Consider the following 15,085-nt stretch of genomic DNA (forward strand, 5'->3'; position numbering starts at 1 on the left):
GGCCTTCTTTGGTCAGCCACAGGCCTGGGAATCAGCAATGAGCTGCTTAGCTGTTCCGAATGCCAACTAAGATGACCGTGTTACAGGAATTTACAGAAAAAATATTAAGAATCTGAATAAGCCAATTAGGCAATTATTGTCACATCATTGAACAAAATTTGGCCAAATGGGAAAACCTTGGCCGCTTACCGCGTTGACAATCTAAAAATTGGACTTTAGTTAGGGTCTAATTTTAAAAGTTTCGAAAACAGGACAGTTGGTCCGAGTGGGAAAACATGCTACAAAAATGTTGTAAGACAAGCAAGGACAGTTTTCATTAAATTTTTTAGATCCAGATTTAATAATTTATTATTTAAAAAAAAAAAAAAACTATTTTATTTTTTTATTTTTATGAATGTCCAAGGAAAATGATTCGACTTTTTAGTAGATTTGACAATGCAGATGAAATTTTTTTCAAAAGAATACTTCATTTCAATTATTACAATTTACATTAATAAATAAAAGGAAAGAAAAGTAGTACATAAAGTAGATTCGGCACATAAATTTTTATTGTATAAACCTTTATTATTAGTAGAAATTAATTAACACACTGGAGCTGAAGCAGAAAAACAAAAAAGAGTTTCTCATAAAAGCACAAAAATAAGGAAAATAGGCATAATAAATGGTACTAAATTAAACATAAAAAAAAACTAACATACTAACAAAAACAACCATAAAAAAAACAAAATCAAGCTCTCTCTCGAATCCATTTCTTCTCTCTCTTTTGTTGGTTGGCTGGTGCGAAATCCAACTCTCTCTCTCTCTCTCTCTCTCTCAGTTTTAATTTTTTTTGTCTCTGCAAAATTTGACCTGAATCTGTAAGTTTTTTCTATTTCTATATTATTTCTGTCTATCTTAGGTTTCTCTTAGTTTTTCAATTTAACGCATTAAGTTTTTGCCTCTATTTGTCATTATTATTGGTATTTTTTTTAAAATTTTCACATCAATTTATGGTCTCAGGATTTGCGGAGATCTCAAAAACCCTAGATCTTGCTCGATTGGTTCCTGTATTTCATCTGATTCGGGCGTTTAGCAGTTGGATCTCGATGCCTGCGTAACCGTTTCAGCTCGAAATTCACGTAGATCTTTCTTAATTTTCTTTTCTTGAAATTTTCGAGAGCAAATTATAGTAAAGCATTTTATTTTTGGGTTATAAGAGCGCTAGGGTTTTCCGTTTTTTGTTTCATTTGGTCGATGGCTTCGAATCCTCCATTCCAGGTGGAGGATCAGACGGATGAAGATTTTTTCGACAAGTTGGTTAATGATGATGATGATGTCAACACGGGCCCCACTGCCTCTAAATTCACGGAGGGTAACGACTCCGACGACGCTAGAGCCTTCGCTAATTTAACAATTGGCGAAGATTCCGGCGGCGAGGCTGACAATTATGATGAAAAGGAAAAGGATCCTGTGCATGCTGGTCCAGCAACGGCCAATGCACACGCAGGTGATGACGGTAATGATTCCTTAGGGCTTGACAATAATGTGACTGACTCGAATAATCATGGCGAAGAAGGAGCACGGTCAGAGGTTGGATTCGATCAGAATTTAAGTGAGAATGCTGGATCTATGAATTCTGGGGTTAAGGAAGTAGGGTGGAATTCGTTTTATGCGGATTCTAAGAACAATGGGGCGTATGGGTTCGGTTCGTATGCCGATTTTTTCAATGATTTAGGGGAGAAGTCCGCAGAGGATTTCCCTGGTAAAGTGGATGAAATTGCAAAAAAGGGTGTATTAGATCAGAATTCGGTTAGTAGTTATGGGCAGTATCTTGATAGTGGCCACGTTTATGGAACTTCTAGTGCAGATAATGGAAATGAGCAAGATATGACTAGTAGTCAGTACTGGGAGAATATGTATCCAGGATGGAAGTATGACGCAAATTCAGAGCAGTGGTATCAGGTGAATGGTTACGAGGGGAACCTTCAAGGGTCTGCAGGTGGTGATGGCAGTGGGACCACAGATTTGAAAGTAGGGGCTTCTTATTTGCAACAGACAGTTCAGTCTGTTCCGGGGACTATGACAACTGTAGAGAGTGGTGCCACGAAGAGTGTCACAAGTTGGAATCAGGTTTCACAAGTGAATAATGGGTATCCAGAACATATGGTCTTTGACCCTCAATACCCTGGTTGGTATTATGACACAATTGCTCAAGAATGGCGGGAATTGGAGAGCTATAATGCCTCAGTTCAGTCAATGGTTCAAGGTCATGATCAGCAGAATCAAAATGGTTTTGCTTCTACTGGTGGGAACTCTCAAAGTAACAGTACGTATGGTGAATATGAACAAGGTGATAATTATGGGTCAGGCCTTGGAAGCCCTGGTGAACATGGTAATTGGAGCAACTCCTATGGTAACTATAATAGTCCAGGTTTGAATATGTGGCAACCTGGGACTGTTGCCAAAACTGAGTCATTTTCTAGCATTGGTGGAAACGAGCAATCAGATACGTCTTTTGGTTCGAATATGCCTGTGAACAACCATGTAGGTCACTTCAAGTCATCCTATAATTCTTTGCAGGAAGTTCAGTCACTTAATAATGCTAATCAGGTTCATACTGAGGCCAATGGGGTTATTGGGTTAAGAAGCTTTGTTCCTAGTGAAAACTTCAACCGCCAGTTTAATCAGACAAATTTAAAGCAAAATGAGCAAATGCATTTCTCAAATGATTTCTATGGAGGCCAGAAGTCTGTAAGTGTTGCCCAGCAGCCGCTTCAGAGTAGCCAGCAGTTTCCTTATGCTTCCAATACAGGGAGATCATCTGCTGGTCGTCCCCCGCATGCACTTGTTTCTTTTGGGTTTGGTGGAAAACTCATAGTAATGAAGGATGGTAGTCCTCTGCAGAACTCGCCATTTGGTACCCAGGTTAGACTACTTAATAAATATATGTCTGGCAGAAGCTGATGAAATTAAGAAATAGATTCTCTGAGGTTGTGTCTGTTGTTTTAATTTCCAGAAAAGAAAACATCTTTCTTGATTGAAGGTTTAGAGCATGAATTTGTAGCAGGGGATGCCTTATTGAGTTTAAATACCAAACATGAAATGCTCCTGCTGTAGTGTTTGGTTTTCTAAATGCTAATGTTGTATGATTGTGTTCGTTTGAAGGATTCTGTAGGAGCCTCTATCTGTGTTCTCAATTTGTTGGAAGTCGTCAATGGAAACACAAACGATTCTGGTGCTGCACCAGCAGCTTGTAATTATTTTCGTACTCTGTGCCAACAATCTGTCCCCGGTCCATTGGTTGGTGGAAATGTAGGCAGTAAAGACTTGAACAAGTGGATTGATGAACGAATTGCCAGCTGTGAATCACCTGACATGGACTACAGAAATGGTGAAATTTTAAGGCTGCTTCTCTCGTTGCTTAAAATTGCTTGCCAGCGTTATGGAAAACTTCGGTCTCCTTTTGGTGCTGACACTCTCTTGAAGGTAAATACTTTTATTGTAATTTTAACCTAGTTTTTTGTAACCATAATGTTACACTTTCTTTACAATTTTCATTTTTTTAGCCTGTTATTCCATTCACGAAGATGCTTGTCATGCGATTCTTTTTTTCAATCTGATTGTCTTAGGCTTTCTAACATACAACTCAAGAAATAATTGATCTTCCGAGGTTTTTCCAGTTTCAACAAAGTAAAATAAGACTGTTGTTGTTCTTCTCTGTTTTTTTTTTTTGGTGTGCTATATTGTACTTCATTCTTTTTGGCATGTGCCTGTTGATAGGAAACTGATACTCCAGAATCAGCTGTTGCTAAACTCTTTGCATCTGCAAAGAGGAAGGACACACCTTACGGTGCTAGTAGCCACTGCCTGCAGCAATTGCCTTCTGAAGGACAGATTCGGGTATTCCATAAAGTATACTTTACCATTTTTATTATTACAGGCTGTTTTATCGTATTTTCTTAGTTAATTTTAATGTATGTTCTAGGCAACTGCTTTTGAGGTTCAGAATCTTCTGGTTTCTGGTCGAAAGAAAGAGGCTCTACAGTGTGCACAAGAAGGTCAGTTGTGGGGACCTGCACTTGTTCTCGCTTCACAACTTGGCGATCAGGTTTGTTTTCTCTTTCATACAATTGTCTGCGACTTATTCTGATTTTCATGTTCAAGGAAGATTTTAACTGAAGCTGCAATCTCTCTTTACCTTTTCTTCTTGGTGGTGGCTTTGGATCATTGCAGTTTTACGCTGATACTGTGAAGCAAATGGCACTTCATCAGCTGGTAGCAGGGTCTTCTTTACGGACATTATGCCTGCTAATTGCAGGGCAACCAGCCGAAGTTTTTTCCAAAGGCACCACAGTTGATAGCATGGATATGTCTCGACAGCATGTACAGGTGGTGTATTGGTGCATGAAATTCTTTTCTAACCGTTATTTATCTGGAAGAAGGAAAAAAGTCCACTGAACAGGGCAACTGTATTAAAACAACTAACATGGTCTGATCATTTTTTCTGATATAATTGTGGATTCTTTTGTAATAGATTTAAGAAAAAATATGCCAGCATGGTGAAGTGGTTACTCATGAGAAAAACAACATAGGTTAAGGGGATTGTACTTCAGATACTTTTGATGCTTCTATTCCATGTAGTTTTTTGTTTTTTTTTTTGGGGGGGGGGGGAGATCAGCAATAGTTCTGGCAATAAGAATACCTTAGTTGTGGAGAACTCATGCTTCATTCAGCTACTGCCCCTGTTACATTTCATTTTGTTTCTTCACATTTGATGTCCTTATGTTTGAATTCATTTTAATAGGAGTACTTTTACCATAAGAAGCTGAATTCCCTTGCTTCACTTTTTTAATGGGCAGTTAGGGGACAATTGCATGCTTGATGATTGGGAACAGAATTTGGCTGTCATAACTGCAAACAGAACCAAAGACGATGAACTTGTAATTATTCATCTTGGAGATTGCCTGTGGAAGGAAAGAAGTGAGGTGCATTATTGTTTACTCTAGTTTATTCTCTCTCTTTTTGATAGCACACTCTAGCTTATTTACTTATTCTTAATGTTTATAAAACTATGGCTCTTACTTGAGAGTTTTAATTCAGATAATTGCAGCGCACATCTGTTATTTAGTTGCAGAAGCAAACTTTGAGTCATATTCAGATAGTGCTAGACTTTGTCTTATTGGAGCAGATCACTGGAAGTTTCCCCGAACCTATGCTAGTCCAGAGGCTATCCAGGTGCTCTTCAAATTTATTTGTTAATCCTTGTGTCATTATTGTCTAATTTATAGAAGTTTGGCAACTATTTTATCAAGCATGATGTTGGTACTTTGGGATGTTTACCAGAGTTTAAGCACTTTGTTCCCGCGATTGATTTACAGTATGTAGTAGAGGGTGCTTTTTCTCTGCTCGGGGAAATGTAAATGAAAATTCAATGTTCAAGCATATTGATTAGGTTCAAACCTAAATAGGAAATGCCGTGTGCATTTCTCAGCATTTCTCTCTCTCTACACGTATATACACAGTTAACCATTTTTTTTTTTCTCAGAGGACTGAGTTTTATGAATATTCGAAGGTACTGGGGAACTCTCAGTATATCCTGCTACCATTTCAGCCATACAAGCTTATATATGCACACATGCTGGCTGAAGTCGGAAAAGTTTCAGATTCATTGAAGTAAGCATATTAAGTTGTTTGTATTTGATTTCTGAACGTATTTCACCTTCAACTTTGTTAACATAACGAGGCTAGTTCAGGTACTGTCAAGCTGTATTAAAGTCTCTGAAAACTGGTCGAGCACCTGAGATAGAAACTTGGAAACAATTAGTTTTATCTCTTGAGGACAGGATAAGAATCCATCAACAGGTAACTATTTAGCTTCTCAGTTTGGCTTCTTGTCAATATTTTCTCTGATCATATTGGACTTCTTTCATCTTGCAGGGGGGATATGCAGCAAATTTGGTTCCTGCAAAATTAGTTGGTAAATTGCTGAACTTTTTTGATAGCACTGCACATCGTGTTGTGGGGGGTCTACCACCTCCTGCTCCGTCAGTACCAAATGAAAATTCTCAAGGTAACGATCATTTCAACCAACAAACCGGGCCTAGAGTATCAGCTAGTCAATCGACAATGGCTATGTCATCTTTGATGTCCTCTGCTTCAATGGAGCCTATAAGTGATTGGGCAAGCAGGGTGGCTGATGGCAAAATGGCGATGCACAATAGAAGTGTTTCAGAGCCGGACTTCGGCAGAACTCCAAGACAGGTTAAAAATATTTCCACTTGAAGTACTATTTTTGCTGCTAACTGCTTATGCATCTTACCCTGAATAAAGTTAATGAGGTCTTTCTGATATTTGATAGCACCGGGTTGATTCATCAAAGGAAGCAGGAGCATCCACTGCACAGGGCAAAGCATCAGGCTCAGTAGGGGCATCTCGCTTTTCTCGTTTTGGTTTTGGCTCACAGCTTTTGCAGAAGACTGTGGGGTTAGTCTTAAGGCCTCGCTCAGATAAACAGGTAGTTCCTTTTTCTTATTGTTATTATTTTCATATTGCTCTAGTTTTTCTTACTTTTTCTCTTGCAGAAGCATAGATAATCACTCTTATATAATTGTTTGATTTAATTTAACGTGCACTGCTATCTGAAGGCTAAGCTGGGTGAAAAGAACAAATTCTATTATGATGAAAAACTTAAGAGATGGGTGGAGGAAGGTGCTGAACCTCCAGCTGAAGAAGCAGCCTTGCCACCACCTCCAACCACTGCAGGCTTCCAGAATGGAATGTCTGACTACAACTTGAACTCTGCATTGAAGAGTGAGGGATCTCCCCCGAATGGGAGCCCGACATTCAGAAATCCAACCCCAATAGAGCATGCTTCTGGGATCCCACCTATTCCTACCAGCTCCAACCAATTCTCGGCCCGTGGCCGGATGGGTGTGCGGGCAAGGTACTTCTGAAGTTTTACATTTTTTGTAACTTCCACTGTTGCATTTGAATGATGCCATGGAACAAACTTAGTGGAAAAAGGATAGAAAGGAAAGAATGTTGAAAGTAAGATAAGGTGGAAAATATAGTATTTCATTAGACTTAGGTAATAACTAGCTTCCTACCAAGAAAAAAGAGTAATAGCTAGCTAAGAAATAATGATTTAGAGGACCATGAATGCTTCTGAGAATTCATAAGCATATAAGATTTCCCTGATCACTGTTATTGGTGAAATTGATAAAAAATTTTTGGTTTGGAAGTTGAGTTTTATTTGGCTTTGTTGCATTACTTCAGAAACCAAGAGAACATTATTTATATTTTTCATTCATTTTCCCTTTTCTATGGTATTGTGAACTCTTGATAGGTATGTGGACACTTTCAACCAAGGTGGTGGTGGCCAAGCAAATTTATTTCAGTCACCTGCTGTTCCCTCTGTTAAACCTGCAGTGGCTGCTAATGCAAAGTTCTTTATTCCCACAGCTGCGTCGACGAGTGAACAAACAATGGAGGCAATAGCAGAAAATGCACAAGAAGAAAACACAACTAGTAATAATCCTACTACATCCAATGCCAATGAGTCTTATCAATCTCCCGCACCATCATCATCAATGACCATGCAAAGGTTCCCTAGCATGGATAATATTACTCGAAAAGGCATTATGACAAATGCCAATGGTTTTCCACCGCACTCACGGCGAGCAGCCTCTTGGAGTGGAAGCAACTTTAGTAATGCATTAAGTCCTCCTAGTGAGGCCGAAATCAGTTCTTTTGGGGAGGCATTGGGAATGCCTCCATCTTTGTTTATGCCTGGTTCAATGAATGGTAGTTTTGGGGATGAGCTACATGAGGTAGATCTTTGAACCAAGACTTGTCAAGATGTAAATATTAAAGTTTTGCTCCTGCAATCATTGAATACAATACTCCTGATATTCCTGCTCCTGCATCTTCCAAGTATAGGACAAAATGGCAGCACGCGCCGGTACTGGTTTGGTTAAAATGGAAACACAAATATGTTCTTTTTCCTCTAAACATCTTGATCCCGCCTCCCATTTTTTTTTATTGTATTTTGAAATTCAGTTGCTTATTTAGTTTTATTATTAGGTTTCATCTGTACTTCCCAGGGTTCAAGGAGCCGGGGAATTTTTTTGGTTACTGAAAAGCAACAAAAGCCTGAGAGCAGGCACCATTGTACAGTAATTTGTTCATTTGTTGAAGAATAGAAATATTTCTCGAGGTGAAAGATTAGGAGTAAACTGCAAAGGGATCCCCCCCAAGGGTAAAAAGGATTGTGTACTGATTTGCTAAAAAGAAAAAATGTTCGCTCTTTTGTATTGCTAGCTACATTTGTATGATATCAATGAGATGCTCTAGAAGGATTTTCAGCTGAAACCAAAGTTTGAATTTTTACATTAACTGCTTGTTATTAAGAAACCAAAGAATTTTTTTCTAGGTACTACTACTTTCCCATAAAGAAACAAAGATAGATCGTAGAGCTAATTGAGTATTTGTTCAAATGTTATGTATGATGGCTAAGACTGTTGTAGGTTGCAAATTTAAATGATGCATGTTAATTAAGGACTGTTGGTGTTCGGAAGCTGTTGACAGTTGCGAGTCAGAGAGGATTTAGATTGCTTAATATTTCCAGGATCTGGAGTTAAAAGTCAAAACTCTTTTCACTCCTCCCTATTTTAAGTGTTTCCCAAATGAGTTTTTTTTTCTTAAAAAGTGTTTCCCCAATTGAGTCATCATAATATTTTGCTTTTGAATTTTTTTTTTGTCCTTTTGGTACAGACTTCAAAATGAAAGATAAAGCTAATAATCTGTAAGATGTTTAGCTAAACTCAAAAAACTCCAAAGTGTTTAAATGCAAATTAAGACTAAAACATTATGTGAAATACATATAAAAAAAGTTTTAAACGTGAGAATGCACTTACATATAAATTTAATAGTAAATTCATTTTACAACAAAATTAAATGTTACAAATTCTAAATATTTTAAAATTCAATTTCAATATACCTTTTATTTTCTTTACAAAAAAACAAGGAAAAGGGTAGCTAACTAGTCTTCAGCAATCGCTCTATAAAGCAGATGAGATCTCTTAACATAAAAACTTTAAATGAGAAAGGAAAAGAAAGAACCTCAAAACTGCTTTAAAAAATATCAAATCTAAAACTGGTTGGACCACTAAAATTCAGCTGAACCAGGTGTCCTTGGGAAAGGTATTGCATCTCTTATATTCTCAATTCCAGTGGCGAACTGCACTAGCCTTTCAAACCCAAGTCCAAAGCCCGCATGAGGAACTGGCAAAGGATAAATTAATAGATTATGATGAATATCCTAAAATTGGATTTTTTTTATAAAGGTAAATGCAATTAAATGGTCATTACACAAAAATCATGAGAACATCTTTTCGTGCACATCTCCACTCGCACTTCACCTCTATAACATACACATCAGTTCATCATCCCTCCATGATATAAGTCTAAGGGGTTGGAATTGGCTAACTATCTCTTGTGAGCTGATATTACCTTGCTATGTGCCAGAACCTAGACAGAGACTCAGCATGCTACAAGTAGAGTAGTGATAAGAAGAAATTACAAGGCTGGGCCCTCAAGAACTTTGTGGCAGGGAGCATTCTAAAACTAGTTACCACTTTTTTGGAGGGCTGATGTGGTTGCTGCTAGGCTTGATCCACCCCTCAACAAAAAACTAAAAAGTTGAATCTCTATCATCAGTTTATGTAATCCTTAGTGTGAATACAGTACATCCATATGCCTCCCCCGCATGTCTGAATTTTGTTTGCTAGTATTTATAGGACCATTCCCCTTCTATATAATTGAAAGGCCTGTGTTGCCAAACATTCTTAGCAAATATTGTTTCAACAAAAGAAAACAAAATCACCACGTCACCTTTAAGCAAGATTAAGCGCCTTTGCACAAGTACAGCCATAATGTTTTAAAACTACCTTTTATTACAGTGTTGAGATGATGTGGACGCAGAGTGGCTGGTTGAAACCCTATATGTATTCTTTCCTAAACCTGTCCCTTTTTCCACTAAACTGGCATTCCTGACCTGCCCCTACGCTTTATAAAGGCCTTTAACCCGTCCCATTAGTGTTGGTTTGACCAGGTGATCCAACACTCACTCCTTAGTATCCCAAATTTAGAGACAGGTATTAACTTCATTCGCACAGAAGAAAAAAATATCACACAAAAATAAGAAGACAGAAATTAAATTATAGTAAGAGTCTAAGACAACACTACAGTGAAAAAAAAAAGAAAAGAATAGTAAATTGCAGACTTTGAACTATTCTCAGGGTCAGCAGCTATTATAAAAGTTTATGAGAAAGATCTCTAACCTGAACCATAACGATGCAGATCAAGATACCACCAGTAGCTCTCCTTATTAAGCTTTAGCTCATCTAAACGATTTTCCAGATAATCAAGTCGTTCTTCCCTTTGGCTTCCACCAATGAGCTCACCAACCTAACAAATGTAAACAAGAAAAGTAACTACAACGAACTCACCAACCAAGGAAAAGAATATAACAAAACATTCTTATAGAAGAGCATTAGATATGTTCGTAAAGAAACAGACGCATCACATACATCATCTAAACTTATCCATTGAAACATAAAGCAAAAAGGGTACAGTAGCATGAATTTAAGAATCATAATAAATTTGTTGGCAACTATAAATGAAGAAACTTAATATTTACCCGAGGTACCAACATATCCATTGCTGCTACAGTCTTCCCATCATCATTTTGCCGCATATAGAACGCTTTGATTTCCTGAGAATTTTACATTAAAGGACTTCAGGCATTAAACACTGAAAGCAAATAAAATTCCAACATCGAGAAGAGTGATGAGTGACAAATTGCATGCCTTTGGATAGTCCCTGATTATAACAGGGCATCCATTAAATGCCTCTTCAGTTATGTACCGTTCATGCTCACTTTGCAAATCACATCCCCATTTCACCTGTAAAAGAAACCAAGAGTCAGAAATATTAAATAGACATAACTATCCATACAAACTCGTAAGAGGATTATGTCTGATAGACATGGCTAAGACACAAATTTCAGTATATTCATGACCGGGGAGTGGATATCTTCGAATTTAATTTAAAATGAACTAAAAAACGATGATACAAGAAGAGGTTTTATAAAGGTTTGAACAAAAAATAAACATGCGATACCGGAAATTCAAATTTCTTCTCTGCTTTTAGAAGAAGTTCAATTGCATCAGTATAAGTCAACTGCACAAAGTCTTTATCAGCCACATCCTGTTAACCAAATAAAAGTCATCCACATATCAGTACAATAACATTGCCAGTAATGATGTTAAACTCAATAGAAGGGGAGAAAAAAATCTAGAACATCAAATAATGTCTAATAACCCCTCCCAGCTCAGTTCAGAAGAAAAGGTAAGGTTAAAATACACTAGAGTTCATACATTCAGTCGATTAATGATCCCTTTCTCGATCCAAGTGTTGAAAAATTCCATGTCTTCCTTGCAATTATCAAGCACATGCCGTACCTTCCATGAAAACAGCAAATGTCAAAATAAATCCACTCAGAAAGATAACACTAAAGAATTTCATTGTGTGTGCCTATGAGCTTCTGAGTGTACAGTGTAGCAACAGAGAGATGAATTCACCAATAGAAGTGAAAAGTAACATACCACATACTGGAGATATGCAGTTGCACAGGCCATGTCATCATTCAGATCAGCAAAAGCCAGTTCTGGTTCAATCATCTAAACAAAAGAAGGAATAAGTTCTAGGAGACTATTTAGTAAGGCAGAGGCCAAATGCACAAAAAAGGGAGAAGGATGTGAAGTCGAGTCGAAAGTAAAAATTTTCAAGGCTAAACCAAGAATGCTTACCCAAAATTCAGCCAAGTGCCTAGATGTGTTTGAATTTTCTGCTCGAAAGGTGGGTCCAAATGTATAAACCTGACAAAGTATAAGTACAGTGTTATATCTCAATTGTTACCTTCCCATTTTGAATTAATATGAGAACAAGCAGAAGAGGTATACATCTGAAAGAGCAGTAGCATATGTTTCAGCATTAAGTTGACCTGAAACTGTCAGGAATGCTGGTTTGCCAAAAAAATCCTGGCACACGAAAATAGGAAATAAGAATTATATTCGTTGCATTAAAAAACGCTACTGATTTTTGAGAGAGTTGCAAACTGCATCCAATGCAATTTCAGACATAAAGACAGAGATACACAAATGACAAAATTGCAGCACAAGAAAAGTTTACAGGTACATTTTCAGAGAAATGTCTTATGAACTAATTTATCAATTGCATAGATGATGCACACCGAGTAAGTTATAAAACCATATACAGTTGGCTGCCTCTCTGCATTAGAAGAGCCTTGAAATGCAAAAGTAAGTACTTACATTTATAAGAGGTTAAAAATTTTAAAATTGGAAACAGAGTGAAGTAAATCTAACTCACCTGTGACCAATCAATTAATCCATCCTTTGTACTTGGAATGGCACCCACAGGAGAATCAGTGGCTTCTCTGGAGCTTGGAATCTATCAATTAAGAAGAACTTAATGAATCATAAAGATATACGAAAAGCCATAACATAGTGGTATCATAATTGCTAAGGGGTTCTTACTGAAACCATTCCATGCGCAGTGGGATTACACATTTAAATCAACAAATTGACATGAAATAAAAAAGCTAGAAAATAATTGAAAATATAATAAGAATATATTCCCTTTAAGCCTAGATGCTCCACATACAGACATGAACAATAACAGCTAAGTGCTAAACTTCTCACATAAAAAGTTGTTTAAAGGAATCATGTATTAAATTTTAACTATTAAAACCTGACAAGAAAGAAAAAAATAAAGTCATTATAGCTACGGTTCGTACCAAAGTAGTAACACAGAATTGTTCACCAGCTCCTTCACAATCTGAAGTTGTAATGATAGGACTTGAGATCCACACAAAACCATTTTCTTGGAAAAACTTATGCGTTGCATAAGCCAAAGCATTCCTCACTCGTGCAACCTAAAAGGAAGTTGCAGCATCAGAAGAGAACAGTCAAATAGATAAACAAACAAGCTAATAAAATTACCATAGCCTCATCTGGAAGGCAATACATTCAACCAAAAAACAGAAAAGGAAACACTGCAAAAAAACCATGCTCAGCTAATAACAAGTAAAAGTTACAACAGATATGATAGATAATGCCTTGCACAAATTATGCCAACAGTATAAATAAATCAATATAAAGTAACTAGAGATGATAATGAACAAGCAGAAGAATCATACTGCACCAAATGTGTTTGTTCTAGGACGAAGATGAGCTTTAGTTCTCAAAAATTCTCGGCTGACGCTTTTCTTTTGAATGGGATAGGAAGGATCACTTTTTCCAACCTACCAAAAACACAGGATGCATGTAATTAGTACAAAGATTATACTAGAAGTTTAAAAATCATTTTTTATTTGGTAAAGAAGCTTATTTAATAACCCAGCGGAGGAACATGCAGTAACATTAATGCAATATAACACACTCTTTGTCCATTTTTCAAAGTCTAGTCATGAAAACAGGATAGTGAGGAAAACTAATTGAAGATAAAAGAGGGAAGGAATCATGAAGTAGCAAAATGTGTAATGCAGCATGATGGGTGAAAATGTATTAACTTAACAATTGTCTCCTTCTCTACTAAATTTAAGTCCAAAGGAATAATAATTTTCAGATTCCACAAAGCAACTTCGACAGTTTGTTGATGTAGACCATTTGAGTGAATTCTCAAGGCAAAATAGATGGATAAACTACTACATTTCACAATAATCAACTTCAACAAGATAAGAGGGCAAGTCTAACGTACCACAACAACTTTGTCAACCTTCAATTCCACTTTCTGCTTTGATCCTTGGCTAGCCACCAAAATTCCTTGCACCCATATGGATGCACCAGTTGCAATCAAGCCAGATTCCACCTAGAAGCTTGAAACATGTAAATAATTGACAACAAAGATAAACCCCAAATACAAATAGACAATTTCACTTTTGCACAACACATCGAATGTGATAGGAATGAAGCATCCACACTGCAAAAAAGTGCTAAGAAACTGTAACAGATTAATAATGTCTTTAAAAAAATTTAAAATATCAATACTGAAATGGAAAAAACAAGAATTTTTTAAATTAAAATTTATGGATAAGAAAAGTTAAACATAATTATTCGTTCTGACAGTACCTGATCGTAACCTTCAGCATCTGAATTCATCACGCATTGCATATTTGAAAGGCATGAACCATCATTTACCTATAAAATATAAATACAATATCATCCACAGAAATTAATTGAAAAACAAAAAAAAAAAGAAAGGAAATTTTTTTTCGTTGTAACTTCAAGGAATGTAACGCTGCTTTGAACCCGGAGAGTCCGAACCCAACCCATAACCACTAGAGTCTGCCCGACCCGATCCAAACCTTCATCGGGTCCTCCTTTTATGTGGGCGATTTTCAATTTCTGCCTGAACTCGCTGACTGTAGTCCCAGTTTCACCGACTTTCTTTTCTAGGAATTCTATTTTTGCCCTTTCTCCAGACTGCAGCGCAGGGGAAATAACGGGGCGGAAGCATCGTTTACGAGGAATGGTTAAGGGGAAGGGTCGGCGAGGAAGTGGCGGGAAAAGGCGAGGCGTTGTTAGGGTTTGGGAATAGAAGGAAAGGAAACGGAGTGTACAGTAGGATTTGAACCGGAGAGGAGTGACCGGTGCAAAAGCAGCAGCCGCCATTTCGCACTACTCTTTCCTCGGCTTTGGATTGCGCTGTTCGTTTGTTGCTGTGCTTTTGACGTATACTTTTTCTTGACCGTTTATTTTATGCTTTAAAAAAAAAAAAAAACCCCATCAATGCTGTGAGTAAAACAAACCTGAACCAAAGCCAAATTATGGCGGGCCAACATGGATCTACACAAGTTGGGCCAGAAACTCCAAATGGGTTTGGAATGTTCGAAGTTTCTAGACCAAAAATCCAAATTATTGATAATAATTTTTTTTGAAATTAAAAAAAATAAATCAAGTTCGTTCATAACTCCTATTTTATTAACATATATTCTTATCTCATGTACATAATATATAAGAGAATA

The 15,085-nt window shown here is 37.1% G+C and overlaps 2 protein-coding genes across 5 annotated transcripts; one reads left to right on the top strand and one right to left on the bottom strand.

The window, feature by feature from the left end:
• Nucleotides 1-691: 691 nt before the first annotated feature.
• Nucleotides 692-8,297, top strand: LOC111291465 (protein transport protein SEC16B homolog). 4 transcript variants are annotated; one of them, XM_022883248.2, is made up of 15 exons: nucleotides 692-857; nucleotides 1,000-2,523; nucleotides 2,590-2,904; nucleotides 3,145-3,465; nucleotides 3,760-3,879; nucleotides 3,965-4,087; nucleotides 4,213-4,368; nucleotides 4,839-4,964; nucleotides 5,080-5,214; nucleotides 5,525-5,652; nucleotides 5,733-5,841; nucleotides 5,917-6,240; nucleotides 6,338-6,493; nucleotides 6,624-6,922; nucleotides 7,325-8,297. In XM_022883248.2, exons 2-15 carry the CDS (start codon nucleotides 1,234-1,236, stop codon nucleotides 7,818-7,820), a joined length of 4,098 nt encoding a protein of 1,365 aa, XP_022738983.2. In that variant the 5' UTR covers nucleotides 692-857; nucleotides 1,000-1,233; the 3' UTR covers nucleotides 7,821-8,297. The 4 variants fall into 4 exon arrangements, with proteins under 4 accessions (XP_022738983.2, XP_022738981.2, XP_089623776.1 ...); XM_022883246.2 differs by having other exon boundaries at nucleotides 1,000-2,904; XM_089767650.1 differs by lacking the exon at nucleotides 6,624-6,922.
• A 564-nt stretch (nucleotides 8,298-8,861) lies between these two features.
• LOC111291024 (asparagine--tRNA ligase, chloroplastic/mitochondrial-like) lies at nucleotides 8,862-14,860 on the bottom strand. Its single transcript, XM_022882569.2, has 15 exons — nucleotides 14,343-14,860; nucleotides 14,190-14,258; nucleotides 13,819-13,929; nucleotides 13,259-13,363; nucleotides 12,857-12,994; nucleotides 12,430-12,510; nucleotides 12,003-12,080; nucleotides 11,850-11,918; nucleotides 11,646-11,720; nucleotides 11,418-11,501; nucleotides 11,161-11,247; nucleotides 10,848-10,943; nucleotides 10,679-10,753; nucleotides 10,320-10,446; nucleotides 8,862-9,261 (listed from the first exon to the last, which is right to left on the bottom strand). Exons 1-15 carry the CDS (start codon nucleotides 14,730-14,732, stop codon nucleotides 9,146-9,148), a joined length of 1,701 nt encoding a protein of 566 aa, XP_022738304.2. The 5' UTR covers nucleotides 14,733-14,860; the 3' UTR covers nucleotides 8,862-9,145.
• Between the last annotated feature and the right edge of the window lie 225 nt (nucleotides 14,861-15,085).

The sequence above is a fragment of the Durio zibethinus genome, chromosome 11 (assembly GCF_047325235.1).
Source record: "Durio zibethinus cultivar Kanyao isolate XHJ-2024 chromosome 11, ASM4732523v1, whole genome shotgun sequence".
NCBI lineage: Eukaryota > Viridiplantae > Streptophyta > Magnoliopsida > Malvales > Malvaceae > Durio > Durio zibethinus.

Bases quoted from the DNA above. Each gene is read 5' to 3' on its own strand.
- LOC111291024 (XM_022882569.2), bottom strand. From the start codon at position 14,732: ATGGCGGCTGCTGCTTTTGCACCGGTCACTCCTCTCCGGTTCAAATCC. The intron at 12,511-12,856 runs GTACGAACCGTA...CTTAATTGATAG, and splicing joins AATTCTGTGTTACTACTTTG to ATTCCAAGCTCCAGAGAAGC. The intron at 11,502-11,645 runs GTATGTTACTTT...TTTTCATGGAAG, and splicing joins CTGCATATCTCCAGTATGTG to GTACGGCATGTGCTTGATAA.
- LOC111291465 (XM_022883246.2), top strand. From the start codon at position 1,234: ATGGCTTCGAATCCTCCATTCCAGGTGGAGGATCAGACGGATGAAGAT. The intron at 4,369-4,838 runs GTGGTGTATTGG...TTTAATGGGCAG, and splicing joins TGTCTCGACAGCATGTACAG to TTAGGGGACAATTGCATGCT. The intron at 6,241-6,337 runs GTTAAAAATATT...GATATTTGATAG, and splicing joins TCGGCAGAACTCCAAGACAG to CACCGGGTTGATTCATCAAA.